The 14,268-nt window shown below is 47.6% G+C and overlaps 1 protein-coding gene across 1 annotated transcript; it reads right to left on the bottom strand.

Annotated features, from left to right (window-relative positions):
* Window positions 1-1,040: 1,040 nt before the first annotated feature.
* CYTH4 (cytohesin 4) lies at window positions 1,041-13,888 on the bottom strand. The gene is made up of 13 exons (XM_067296087.1): window positions 13,876-13,888; window positions 13,677-13,759; window positions 11,226-11,326; window positions 10,899-10,965; window positions 8,452-8,570; window positions 7,992-8,072; window positions 7,201-7,313; window positions 6,464-6,612; window positions 4,402-4,513; window positions 3,834-3,910; window positions 3,383-3,454; window positions 2,016-2,170; window positions 1,041-1,685 (listed from the first exon to the last, which is right to left on the bottom strand). The coding sequence occupies exons 1-13, from the start codon at window positions 13,886-13,888 to the stop codon at window positions 1,613-1,615; spliced, it is 1,215 nt and encodes a 404-aa protein (XP_067152188.1). The 3' UTR covers window positions 1,041-1,612.
* Window positions 13,889-14,268: the final 380 nt, after the last annotated feature.

The raw sequence follows: 14,268 nt of genomic DNA, 5'->3' as shown, positions 1-14,268 counted from the left end.
AAGCAGGGGACAGTTTGCAGGCTCTAGCAGAAGAAAACCTTCACGTTCCTTCTCTGGGGTAAGCATGTGCTTCAACTCTGAGATACACTCCTTGCCTCTTGAAATTAATTCAACATTCCAGTGGCTTGGGCAAAAATAACTAAAATGAATAATCGGCTGTGTTGGCCCTGCTGCAGGTTTCCTGGTAAATAGAGCCCCCTGCAGGAAGAAAAAAAGCAGAGACTGAGACAGCACCGGGAGTTGATAGAGGAAGCCTGAAAGGCATCACATGAGATAGCAATGGTTTATCAAGTCCTTTAACCCATGTCCGCACATGCAATTGTCTCTAGCAGTTCTCTAGTACTTGCCCCCAGGCTGTTCCCCACTTGCAGAGTATCAGTTCCCTGCACTTTCCCACCTGCTCATTAACTACGTCCCTCTCCCACACCACCCAACAGCTGCCTGCTTGTGCCATGCCCTCAGGCTGCCTGCATCTGGGTGCAGTGCAGAGCTGCAGTAGTGCTCAGGAAGCTTTGCTAGGCACAGGAACATGACACTGTTATCTTACATCCTCTGCTTTTATCATTTAAAAGATCATCCTACCCTGAGGTTTGGGCTTTTGGGGGGTGCTTTTATTTCTTTCTTTAAACAGGAGGGAAAAAAACAGGCTCCAGGTGAAAACAGTGCATGAAGACTGGGGGGAGGGGGGGGCTTGTGTGTGCGTGTGTGTGGTGTTTATGCACCTGCAAGCTTTTTTCACTTCTGGCTGCAGGTCTTTCAGATACTGAGCCCAGCCCTCTGAAGTGTTGCAAGTAAGCAATCTTTGCTTGGGAGCCAGGAGTCAGAATGAGAGCTAGAGTTTGGTGTTCTTCCCTGGGGAGACCTGTGCTGGCCCCTGAGCACCAAAATATAGAGACGAAGACATAAAGCTGCTTCTCTGGCCCACAGACTCTCTACACACAGTTTCTCTTTATTGCTCCCTCCAACATCTTTCACTTCCTCAGCTACAGAGCAGGGACCTCCCAGAATTGCAGCCCTCATCGTGGCTATAGGTTGGGGGTCTCTTATGAACAGAGGTCTTCTTATCTTCCTTTGGCCTCTAGTTTCACACTGTGGTTCTTAAATATCAGTATCCCTTCTCCACCTTCAGTGCCCATCTGTTCATGGAAGAGAAACCACTGGGGCTTTTCTATTCTGCAACTGACTGAACCATGCTTGGCTGCCCAGAAAGTATCTGCATGGTTCCTCACAGAACAACACCCAGGCCTGGTTTGATGTCTGGAGAGGATGACTGGGGGATGGAGACATTCTGGAGACATTCTGGTCTCCCTTCAGATCCTGTCCTACATGCCTGCTAGCTGTATGGGAGAATCCAAAGGCCATCTTGCAGTCAAGTATATGTTAGGACATGGGAGAAGCCATGCCCACAGCTCTGACAGTCCTCAGTGGAGTGCACCCTGTGCCTCCGCCTTCTGTTTAGAAAAGGAAGAAGCAGATCTGGCAAGTTCTTCTGTCAATCATCTTCCTGCCAAGTGGGAGGCAGAGGGCACCAATACTCCCAAATTTCTTCACTGGTAGAGCCCAGCATGGGAAGAAAGCTGCTCAACAACTGCATGTTCCTGCAGGTCAGGGTTCAGTTTTTGTTGGCAATCTTCTCCTTACGGGCTGAGACGAGATCATAGAAAGGATCCTGTGTGATGCTGGTCCTGGAAATAGGAGGAAATGAGAGCAAGAGGAAGAGACTTAGTGCCGGAGAACGGCAGAGGCAACCTATTCTGCACAGAGAGACCACTCACAAGAAAGCAGGACTGGAGATCTGCAGACCCATAGCAGAGAATTTAGCTATGGCTACAGATTCTCCAGAAGGGGCCTTGAAACCTCTTGGAGTCAAAGGATACCACAGCTGCTAGGCTGTGAACACTTCTTTCCACTCCTTTTTCCAGGCTCCATTCGCTGGTGGCCAAACAAGCTGTGTGACCATTTGTCCAAGGTCTGGACAAAGAAAACCTCAGGCCTCCAAGTTCTGGTCTTCTCACCGTATTGCCTCAATCCACTCATCACGTTCTGCTGGTGTGGCTGCTGAGATCTTGTAGGACTGATGCTTGCCCTCAACCACCTTCCCATCCCCGTCTGTTTTGCAGGCTTTGATCTTCTGCCCTTTACAGTTGGGATTGAAGAGCTCAAAGCAATTCTGTCAAGAAGGAAATAAAATGGAGCAGTAAGGGGAGGGGAGGAGGGACAGACAAGGAAGAACTGCTGCCTCCAGCCATGGGTGACAGGATCAGAGAGCTTCCAAAGGGAAGGGGAACTCTCTGTCTTTGAAACACAACAAAGTCTTACCTTCCTCACTCCAAGAATCTCCCTATAAGTTAGATCTCCAGCCTACCCCTCTTAGATAAACACAGCCCTCCTGTGAAGGACTAGACACTAAAACAGGCTTTAGGGAGAGATGGGGCATCAACAGTTACCAGAGAACACCTTGTGGGATTGATCACCCTGCCCCACACAGGAAGAACCCCTCCCCTTTCATGTAATGCAGCATCCTTTCTGCTGCCTGACAGCACACAGACAGGAAGGCAAGTCTCCTAGAGCCATGCCACATTGGAGGAGTGAGTATCCATAGGAAATGCACAGACAGAGAGTACCACTTCCCAGGGAAGTTTCCTAACACCACAGCACTGTCTGGTCTACACATGCTGTAACTCACTATGGAAAGTCATGGTGAGGGAAATCAAACCCATATCTCCTTGTGCAGCACGTGTAAAAGTTAGTTTTGTGCACTCATCTCTGCTCCCCTACGCGCACACACACACGCACACAGTGCAGCCAGCCAAGGGAGAGAGAAAAAATGGCTGCCAGTGAGGAACTGCACAACACTGGAACTGACTCTGATCTCACACCAGTTCATCCCCAGTAAAATACAATCATGTTTAAAAGGAGGACAGGACAGTTTGGAATGGTGCCTTCACTCTGAGAAGCATGGAAAGAACAGGCTTGAGAAACTTCCCTTCCCCTCCTACCTGCCACCCTAGAGCTGGTGAGTGCTCCCCACCAGCCTCAGCAGTACAGGCAGGGGGAATGGGAAGCAATTTTTGGCAGAGGTTGTGCCTTGAAGACAAATGGGTGATGCTTTTCCTTGAACTACTGCCCCAATGCCTCTCCCCAGCACTAAAGCAGAACATTAAGAATAGAGAGATTGCTTGGTGTCCCATGACAGGGGTGTGTGTGTGTGTGTGTGTGTGTGTGTGTGCTCCATCATCCAAGGCAGTGTAGGGCAAGAGGTGTTGCCCAAGAGAAGTCTGCAGAGTGAGGGCAAGAAGGGAAAGGCCAGTGAGGTCTCTCTCTTCCCACTGACCCCGCTGAGAGACTGCTTTGGTCAAAGTACCAAGCAATGAAGGCTTACTGGCTTTTTGGGGTCATCTACCTTCCGGACTGATAGGTTCTCCAGGGGGATAATGCCCAGAGGCTCTTTGTCCTGAAAACAAGGAAACATAAATTAACACCCAGCATGCTCCCCACACCTATGCCATGATTTACAGCCTCTCTGGTTTTCCAGACACGTGTTGTTTTTTTTTTTTGGGGGGGGGGGTGCAAGAGCTGTGTGTGCCTGAGGAGACTCCCTGCATTTATACAATGGGGAGCTTAGTTAATAAGAAATCACAACAAAAGCTTCAGTGTCAGCATCCATCACTGTCAGGAGTGGAGCTGGCATGGGAGAGAAATGAGGTCTGAACTCAGTCTGGGAATGTAGGGTTGAAAGGAAGAATTGCCCCATACCCTCTGCACCTCTCAGTCCCCTCAAAGATTTGTAACCACTCAGGATGCAGTTTCCCAACCTGGACTTAAGCCCTTACTGTGGTATATTCGAAGTAGTACAGGCAGTTATCAGTCAGGATGAACCAACGGCGTTTCCAGGTTTTCACACGTCCTCCTAAAGGCAGTGAGGTTCAAAAGCCATTAGTCCCACACTCTGCCATCCTTCTCCCCTGCTCCACAAATTCACACAATCTCTCAGCCCTCCCCGTAGATCAGCCCCTAGGTGGCAACTGCAATGCTGACCACTGATGTGATGCCACATGTTGGACACACGCAGAGGGAGCCAGTCATGCTCTGACGGATCTAGGAATGGAGAGGTGTGAGGGATATCTTTCTGGGTCCCCTTTGGAGCAAACAGACCCTACAGGAGTGGGCTGGCAGGAGAGAGCCAGTGCTTAGTTTCAACAGCAGGTGTCAGCCTCACCCCATTGCAGCCAACGGGAAGGAAGGAAGGAAGGAAGGAAGGAAGGTAGAAATGCTGCTGCCTGGCCGGGTTTTGGATTTCTTGGGGAAGACTGGTGATGGGAGGCAAGGCCGGGGGGCGGGCGGGGGAGAGGTGCATACAGGGAGAGGATTCAGGTGAACTATGGGAATCCTTCCACTTACCTAGTTTCAGGAGCCAGCCCTCACGGCTAGGGTTGAAGAAAGTATGTGTGAGATCATTCCCATCATCTTCTGGTATGGAGAATGGCTCGTTCTTTATGCTCTCAAACAGACTCTGCCCCAAAGTGTTTTGGGGGGAGGAGGAGAGGGGAGACAGAAAGACAAAAGAAGACATCTTTCTGACAAAGCTTGTACACAACCTGGATCCATCCAGTTCATCACTCTGTTTCCATGGGGGCAGGCAGGTGAATGGGGAGAGGAATGTGTAGTCAGCACTGGACATACAACAGCTCTCAGTGTACACCTCACAAGGTCTCAGGTGGAACAGCCATCTTGTTTTCTTCATCCTTTGTCAAAACAGGCCCATTTTGGAAATCCACAGGCACAAAAGTGCATGCCCACATCAAGAGAGGCTGCAGTGCCTGACCCCAGCATGTCGCACAAGTGGCACTGCAGGTAGTACTAAGGAAGTGGACAGGGGAGGAAGAAGGTGACAGGGACTGCAGCCCTGTCTCTGGGCTCTGAGTGCCATCCAATAACCAAGCACTTGGTTGAGAACATGCATGCACAGACCCACACTCAGGTCCGCATGGCCACAAGGAGACACATTTCACAGAACAGAGGCATTTGCACAGAGGCACACAATGTGTGACATTTATAACAGCAGAATGGCAGCGAGGTAGGTTACTAGTTTTAAAGTGATACAAAGATGACACTTGCATATTTGGCATTTGCCATCATTTTTTGCACAAGCCCCAAGTCATGAATAAAACTAGAAGTACAGGCACCTGCAACTTCCCTCAAATTGTCTAAAAGAAATGACACAACCTGAGGGGATGCTGCTCAACAAACCCAAGTGTGGAGTGCTAGCGGCCTCTTTGACACAAGGCACAAGTTATTGTCCACAGGCTCATTGGATGAGGCTAGGCACAGACAGGCAGGCTGTCCACTTCTACCTTGCCTCAGAGGGCAGGCAACCTGACTGCTAAGCCCTTGGGAAAGTGGTTGCTCCAGGTCTGCTAATCACTACTTCTCCTGCCTCTGTCTCCCCTTCTGTATCTTCATCCTTTGGGATCAGAGATACCATGGACCTGCTGAGAGCTTTATAGATGCTGGAAGAGACCCTGACACTCTTCTGGGACTTGTTAGTTCTGCTCACATAGAGACACGTCCTGGTACAAGAGGCCAGGCTCTGGTGTCCAGACTTACATGAACACTGGGGTCAGCTGGGACACTTAGATAGGAAAAAGGGAAAGGAATTAATAATCTGGGCCACAGTGACATCCTCACCCATTGCCTCCCTCCTCTCCCCCCTCCCCCACCCCCAAGAAACAGGCAGTCCCTGCCCCAAAGGGTAGGACTTTCAAAGCTGGCCAAAAGAGCCAGGTACCCAGCCAGCTCCAAAAGGGCTGGAAGCCCCATTCACATAGACCCATTGGAAAAATTCATTCAGAGTTGGGGCTCCAGGATGTTAGTCTCTCTTTGAAACTCACAGCAGTCACTGACCAGCTTGGAAACCTGCCTCACACCTACACAACACACAAACACCCACAGCTGAGCCCTCAGCCTCCTCCCACACAGGTTTTGTTCCACTCTCTAGCCTGCTCATAGACCGCTTTTACAGGTTGGCTTTACGTCACACCCCCAGGGCATGTCTGTTCTCCACCTGTATTTTGTGTATATTCTCACACATGCATTCTGGCTTTGTGTCTCTATCTTTCAGTATCTCTTCTTCTCTCACGTAGTGACAGTATATGTTCCTCTCTCACACACACAAGTTTGCTTAAACCCACACAGCCATTCCCTGCATGTCTCCAGGCCCATCTCTCCTGTTCCATGTCTTCACCTGTTCATGTGCTGCCCCTCTCCAAAGCACTTTCTGTGTCTTCCAGTTCTCCTTTTGCACATATTGCTCTCTTTCCTGGAGCAGCCCTTCCCCTTGCAAGGGAGAAGGTCAGTAGATCTGTATTACACTGGGAATGATGGATCTTTGGTCTTCAGTGGACCCCAAGCCACAGAGGAAAGAGGAACTGATGAGAAAATGGGAGGCCAGAGCCCTTCTTACCCTTAAGAGCTCTTCTGGTAGGTCACCTCCATTGTCAATGCCTCGGTTGATGGATACAAACCTCTCAAAGGGGGGTTTGTCTTTCACATTGGGGTTGTGCAGGCTGGTGTTAAGCATGATGATAGAGAAGGAGAGTATATAGCAGGTATCTGGCAAGGAGGAAAAGAACCAGCATGGGTGAAGTGTTGCTTTAGAGAGCAAATCTATCTAGGTCCTAATAGGTGGCATGGGTTTCAGTCACAGAACAGCCTCAACCCCTCAGCTATAGGAAGCAATGGGAGATGTCCCCTTTGCTAGGAATAAGAGAGACAGACAGGGCTAGATGAGAGTTGCTCTGCTATGATGGAGGCAATTCCCTAATGGGGCAAATTGGGTAGCTCCGGTCATGTAATGACTGTGCCAACAGACATATTTCTACAAGTTGGCATCTGTCAGTGCTAGTGCTGGCAGGGTTTTGTACCCCGCTGTGATGAGGTACGTGGGGCTTGGCGCACTTCTCAAGTCTATTACCTTTTGTGATGGGTCGGAACATAATAACAAAAGGAGGATTGGAGACCCTCAGCCTATTGAAAAGCTTCACAGGAACTGCACTGACTCCTTTGACTTAAGAGAATACAGAGAGCAACATCCACACTCCTGAGTGATGCCCTCTGTTTTTTGTGACTGGGAAAAGAAGGCTCCCCTCTGCAGCAAACAGTGGAGCTCAGCTTCACAGGCCTTCTTCTCCTTATAACTACCTGTGGACTGGAATACTCCTGGGTTACACTTGCAGTACCAGTTGGCAAAGGCCTCCATCATCCGGTCAATCTTCTGTGCCTCCCCAGGCAGCCGGAAGCTCCACAGGAACTGTCTGTTGGGAATAACATGCCAGAGACTTATTCAGACTGTGTCCAAGAGACATTTATCCTTTCCTTCAGCCCCTGGACACCATGAAAAGAAGGGGAGTCATCCCACCACATGGGGAAGATAATACAGTGCGCCTGTATGAAGCAGGAGCTCAGCTCCTCTCTCTAGAAATTACCTGGGCTCATCAGCCTCAAGGAGGTAGCAGAACCAAAAATGCTGCAAATCATAGGTCCTGTTCCCTAATGAGTGCCCAGCAAGGTGCTCTTCAAGGGAGCAGGGACCTCAAGAGAAAGAATCTTGTCAGGAGGCTGCCCTACAGGAGAATGATATGCCCTAGGACAGAGTCACTTTGTCACTAATGTAATGGACCCTGTCACAGTATGAATGGTATGTTTCCTGGTGCAAAAAATAAGTTGCTACTGTCTCACCATCCATCCAAGCCACAGTGACCTGCCTTGCTTTCCCCATTTCTCTGCATATGACCAACCCAGTCAACAGGCCATGAAGGAGATTCCCCAGGGAAACATGTCAACACACCTCACAGAGCAACAGGACACGCTACCCAGACAGGCCTAGAGTCCCAGCCTGGGGAAGCCCAGTGAGGTCTCACAACCTTCCCAGTGGACCCAGTGGCTGAACAGGAGTCTGCTCTGCCCACTCCTTCCTGCACTTGCATACTCACCTCAATGCCTGCACCAGGTTGAGGTTGGCAAACTGGTGACATGCCACAAAGGCTTGGAGGATCTGAATGTTTGTGGGATCCCTGGGAAAGAACAAGAAGGAAAGGTGAGAGGAGAGTTTTGACCCTGCTCAGTTCAGATGCCACTTGGTATGGTGACATGCATATGGTGCATATCTTGCCTCCCCCCCTTCCCCTCTGCCCCATGAGAAGCCAAGCCACATGAGTACCACTCGTTATCTAGGAAGACTGACCCCATTACAGACGGAAGGAGAGGCAGTCCATGTGCATAGCTCTAGCCACACTCACAGGGACGCTCCCGATGCATGTGGCCACCCAGTCCACAGCAGTTTGAGGCCACATTCAATCTCAGCACCCGCCTATTCATCTAAAATGGTAGCTGAGAGGGGCCAGGCAGGACAGGGCTTCCAAAGGACCTCCTCAGCTTGCCTGGGTTGCTCACCTCCCACCCAGATAATCCCCAATGGCTGTCTTGTTCAGGCCTTCGCCCTTATGGAGGAATTTGGCAATCTCCTGAAGGTCTGAAGACAACAGCTGGTGCTCTATCAGGTACTGGATCCCCTGTGGGAGGAGAAGCAAGACAGCAAAGTAAGACAGTTCTGGGAGCTAGCAAGAAAGCAAAACCCTAACATCCTGATATCAGCCTTCCTTGGCTTTGATGGTGTTGCCTCCTCTGTTACTCCCCAGTCCCTCCATGGGAGCACACAACCATGTTCCCACCTTATTCCATCCCTTGTCATCTACCTGCTGTGAGTCACTCCCAGTTCATCTCTAGACTTGTATAAACATGTTTCACTGGGCTGGAAACTCAAACAAAAAGTTCTGTGTAGGTTAAAAAAAACCCCAGAAAGGCAGGTAGATTTAAGGCAAAGTCAAATAGTTAATTTTAACATTTTCAATCAAAATGTTTGTGTTTTGTTCCCAAATGTCATTTTTTTCCAGATTGATTTGATTTAAAGAAAAAAAGTTCATTAAAAAACCAAAATGACATAATCAAAAAATGTACTCAAACAAAAAATTGGCTTGAGATGATTTAATTTTTTTTCCCCAAACTTTTCTCTAAGTCACAGAACAGAAGAGTCTGCAATCTGTTCAGCTCCATCTTCTCCACCAAGTAAGGACACTTTTCAAGGAATACAGAAAATCTGAGTTGCACTGTGCAAACAGACAACATTCTGTTTTAAACATAATTTCCTGATTTTCAAAGTCAAGGAAAGCTGAGGTTTTATTCAGATTCATAACAATATTTAAAATCACTGCAAATCTCCAGACCACATTGCAATTCTCCACACAAAATGTAATGAAAGAATGAAAATTTTATTAGATCCATCAGAATGTTCAACTGAATCAATTCACTTTGCCATGTAATACATAAAAAAACCTATTTCTAAAATGCCCCTAAGAAAAGCAGTTTCAAGAGAAGAAATTGAAATGTTTGGGAGATTTTTCCACAGTATTTTTCTTTCCTTTTCCCCAGATGGAATTTCAGTAAGATTAATTTAATTTTGCAGAATATTGCAGTGCTGATGCAGCTCTATTTTCCAGGAAAAAAGTGATTGTCCCCAAAGATTTTGTTCAGCCTTATTCCTAGTCCTTACCTCCCCTCACCTCAGGAACTCGCCCTGTGCTCTTGGGGATAAGAACTCATTTAAAGTAACAGCATTACAGGGATGAAATGTAACCTTAATAGGGAGGGACAAATAAAGTTCCTTGCATCATAACGTCTCTCGGGCTATGGAAAGTAGCACAAAGTGAACCAAGAAACAGAGATCTGACTGGGCTTGCTCTAAACTAAAAACAATATAGGCACTTAATATGACATTTCAGCCAGGCAGATCAGCATGGAGCTAAAAAAGCTAGACTGTTTGGGGGTCAGAATTAGTTCAGGTATTTCTGCACAGCATTGCACAGTGCCCCACAGAGAGAGACACCACTGGGGCCTCAAACCAAGCTCAGACTATGAGACAAAAAGGAAGCCAGTTCTCATGTGGGCTGTAAATACTGATGTGGGTGCTCTAAAGTAGCTACCACTGGCAGAGGGATAACCAGTGGACTGTCATGTCCTCTAGCTGCAATGAGGACACTGGGACAGGCAGCTTGAGGGTCCCAGCAAGGCAGAGGAGGAGGCATTAAAAAGTTGCTACTCAGAGCAGCAGCCTTCAAGACACTAGCTGTGGTTAGCTGATGGTAAGCAATCGTTCAATTTCAGCTTGTGGTTTTCCTTACAGAGTTCGGAAAGTTGATCCACCAGTGAGGAGAAAGGAAGAGAAAACTGTCTTTCTCACATCTTCTCTACCTAGTCATGCTGATTTTAGAGTCTTCTGTAGAGCACTGAAGACTCTGGAGTCTGGAGGCCACTGGTCAGAGTTCCAGGAAGTAGAAAGCCTAGATTCTCTCCACAGTCCAAGCAATACCACTTGCCTCCAAAACAACAGTGGCAGCTTGGCCTCTTCCATTGAGGAATGAGCTGAGGAACCTGACACACTCTCAGAACTTCTCACCTTCCCCTTACCTCATCATCCACCACCATACTATGGGCAGTTCTCAGCCTCACATATGCAAGAAGGGCTAGGCTGAGGGATATTTGTTTCTCTTGACACATTGGCACAGTTAAACCATCCTCTCTTTATATCTCTTTAGCTTGGGTTGCATTTGATGGGATGCCCTATGGACACATGATGGGGGGAGGCAACAAAGCTTCATCTTGTCAGAAGATCTCATTCAGGTAAAGGAAGGAGGGTGCTATTAACTGGTCTTAGTGAGGTAGGAAACTAGCCCCATGGTCCCCTGCTCTAGCTCCTTTGGCATGGGTAGCTGCAAGTGGACCAGTAGCCAACAGAAGCTCTTCTTCCCAGCTTTCCCTTCATAGCTGTAATGAGCAAATCCTACCTTTGCAGGGTCCATGTTGAACTTCTTCCGGCCCAGGGACAGAAGTTTATCCTTCTGTGATAATTTGCTGCAGACACAAAGGTGCAGGAAACTCAGATTTAGAATAAAAGGACATGTTTCACTTAGCACACTTACAAGACAGCTCAGGTATCTCAAGGACAGGTGTCTGACTGTCCAGGAGTAAAGAGAAATCTCAGAGGAGAGAAGGACATTCCTGGCCTAATTTCCCTGTTCTTGATGTGATCCAAATCCTATTGGTGCTCTTGTTTACTCAACAACCAATGAGACACTTTTTAAACAAAGGGATACCCATCTTGCCCCACTTGCCTGGTGTGTTCCCCAGGGATAAGGTCTGCCTCTCGCCTCTCCTCTGCATTTTGGAAGCGCTCTATCTCTGCAAACACTTCAGCAATCTCTTTTTTCAGCTTCTGCAGGAGAAAGAGCAGGGGGATGAGGGAGATGGTGGGAAAGGCAGGCGACACATACAGAGCATGTTTTACTTCTCCCCTCAGCTGTAGGAGAAGCCCTGCTGATAGGGAGCAGGTCAGTTAAACTCCTTGCTCCATGGATCAAGGACCAGCTAAGGTTTTCTGTGAAATGGGTATTGCTCTGAAGTGACCCTGCCCATCCAAAATGGATTCCAGCTGAAAGAAAAGAGGTAGAGAAGCAAAAAGGTGTTCTCAGGCCCGTTGTCATCCAGGGCTAGAAGTCATGCTTATACAGCATGGAAGAGAGAGAACTCAGCCCAGTAACATTTCAGCTCCTCAAAGGATGTCATGTGTGAGACTCTTTCCATCATGCCTGTTTCCTTCTGGCTTTTACTTTGCATAGCCCTGCTACACATCCAGCAAAGCAGAAGTGGAACCAGTAATTGGCAGGCTGAAATAGACTTGAAGTGGCCAAGTTGTAAAACACAGAGTTTTTAATGCCCTATCAATCAAATACCAGTGAGTGGATATCTGCCTTTAAGTGGAGAAAAAAAGGGGGAGGAGGAAAAGAAGAGGAATCACTGCCTGATTTTGAGTCTTAATTGTAATATTCATCTTCCTTTAGGTCCATGACAGACTGTGGCCCTCTTGGTTGAACTATGTGAGTTACCACAGAAACCAAGATCACTATGATCTCCTTGTTTCCATCCTGCAGTTCTGGACCCCCTCACTGTCTAGGAGCCACAGTGCATCACAGGTCTTCTCCAGGAATCACTCAAATTCTTCCCCATGCACATCAGAATGGTCAGAGGAAGAAAGGTTCTTACATCCTAGGTATTGCCTCAACAAGGAATGAGGACATGGCCACAGTATGCACCCAGATACAGGAACTGTGAAGTTCTCTGACATTCCACCATTTAAAAGAGCATCTGAACTTTGATTTTGCTTCCTGCTTTCCTTCTGTCTTGTTTCATCAATCTGCCAGAACTGAGGATGTTCCTTAATAAGTTTTGGTGGTGCACAAATGTGACAAAGCCATGATCATAGCTCCTAAATTACAAATGATTATCACAGTTTTTTCTTCCTCATTACTGTATTTTGTCAGTTTAACAGCCAAGTTTAGACCCATCCTCTTCCCTCCTCTCCCTCTCCCCTCCCCCCCCACAAGCTGTCCCTCCAGGTCTTTGTGTTAAAGGATATTGCTAGATGATCTCTGAAGAAATCCACTCTGGAAAAATTTCTCTAGTGATAGATACCCTTTCACCTAAACTCATCCTTCTCTACTGAACAATGGATACCCCACTGATCAATGGCTTTGGGGTTTAGGATATGTGTCTGTGTAGTCTAGCATCTTTTCTCTGGCCATACCAGGTAAAAACATGTAGTGTTCCTATTCACATATCCTGCTTTCTGCACTGCCCACTGTTCACTCTAGAAACTGAATAGGTAACAACCAACCTATTTTGCAAGAAGGGACATGACACCATTCTGACTTTGCAGCAGAGATGTTACATCTGAAAGCCTGAGAAGCAATAGGTATTTGGCTCGATGTTCTATCCTATGCAAGGAAATACTGCACCCATTCCCCAGGCATCTGAACATCTTCATGCTGTCAGAAAATCAGTGTAGGTCCAATGATTCAGTTCAATAAGCTCTCTCAGCTGGAAGCCACATGCCATGGTGATGGAAAACAGAATAAAACTGTGCAGCACCATGCATGAATGTGATGTGGTATTACTGAGTGATTTTGAATATGTCACTTGCAGATTTTTGGGGAGTCAGTAGAGTAAATCCACAGGTCTGCTAAAAGCAAAGAAGAAAAACAAGTTCGACCTTGGAAGCTTGTGTGGAAAGTCCTGCTGTTGCACCTTTCTAAAGAGACAAGATCCTTCATGGAGGACTTGTTAGAGGTCCACAAAGCAAATAAAAGTTTGAAAAACTTGGAGGGTTGCAGGAGGTAACTAGGGATGATATGTCATTATCAGGTAGTGAGTAATTAGAAATAACCATAAATGCTGAGCCAGATCTCTGCCAGTATGACTTAGTGAAGGTTCCTTAATGTTAAGTATGGGATCCTAGCTCATTCCTGCTAATGAGTTGAGAAGCCTTTCTCAAATGCCCCATTATAGTAGTTGATGACTCCTGTAGCAGAGAGAACCACAAATTGGATGAACACTGGTGACACATGCTGGGGCAGCCTGAACCTCAGAAGTCAAGCTGGATCATGCCAAAGCAAATATCACCTGTGCAGGAGCACTTCTGCATGGCCTGGACTGTTATGTGAAGAGATTCCCTGGTGAACACATTTTTGAGAAGGCTATGCAGAGAGGAGGAACAAGATGGTCCTTACCTTAATGTCCTCCAAAAGCTCCTCTCTGTGCTGCCTGATTGTCTCTATTTCAGCTTCTTCAGCCTCACTCAAATCAGATGACTCTGCAAAAACAAACAGGTGCCTTTGAGAATGGTACTGAGGCCAGCACATCACAGGCAAAGCTGCCTCAGCCTCTCAGTGCTCATCCTCTCCTTCTCCTAGGATCATGCTACAGTACCTCTTATACCCATGTTCCAGCCTCCCCTGCGGTTGCAGCTGTTGCACCTCAGATTTGTCCTGCAAATGATCCTCAGTCCAAAGCCAGCAGCACAGCCCACCATGCCCCTCCTGGCTGACAGCCTCCCTGCTAATAGCCCTCTGATCTAACCCTGCAGCAACCTACCCTGCCTAGTCAACCAATTTTACTCATTGTGAGCACAGGGAAGAGGTCTCACCCAATGCTCTTCGGTGGTTTTTATGTCAGTCACCTTTATGTACAAGACCTGGGGCACAGGAAAGCTGTGACCTAAATACTCCATTTAAATGCAAACCTCCCATGGAGAGTCACTGGCTCCATTGATTGATCTACCACAGCTAGAGACAGAAATGCCTTATGAGAGAATCAAGATTT

The sequence above is a fragment of the Apteryx mantelli genome, chromosome 1 (assembly GCF_036417845.1).
Source record: "Apteryx mantelli isolate bAptMan1 chromosome 1, bAptMan1.hap1, whole genome shotgun sequence".
Taxonomy (NCBI): Eukaryota; Metazoa; Chordata; class Aves; order Apterygiformes; family Apterygidae; genus Apteryx; species Apteryx mantelli.
Note: the sequence above shows the minus strand (reverse complement) of the source record. Positions and strands in the feature narration are given on the sequence as shown.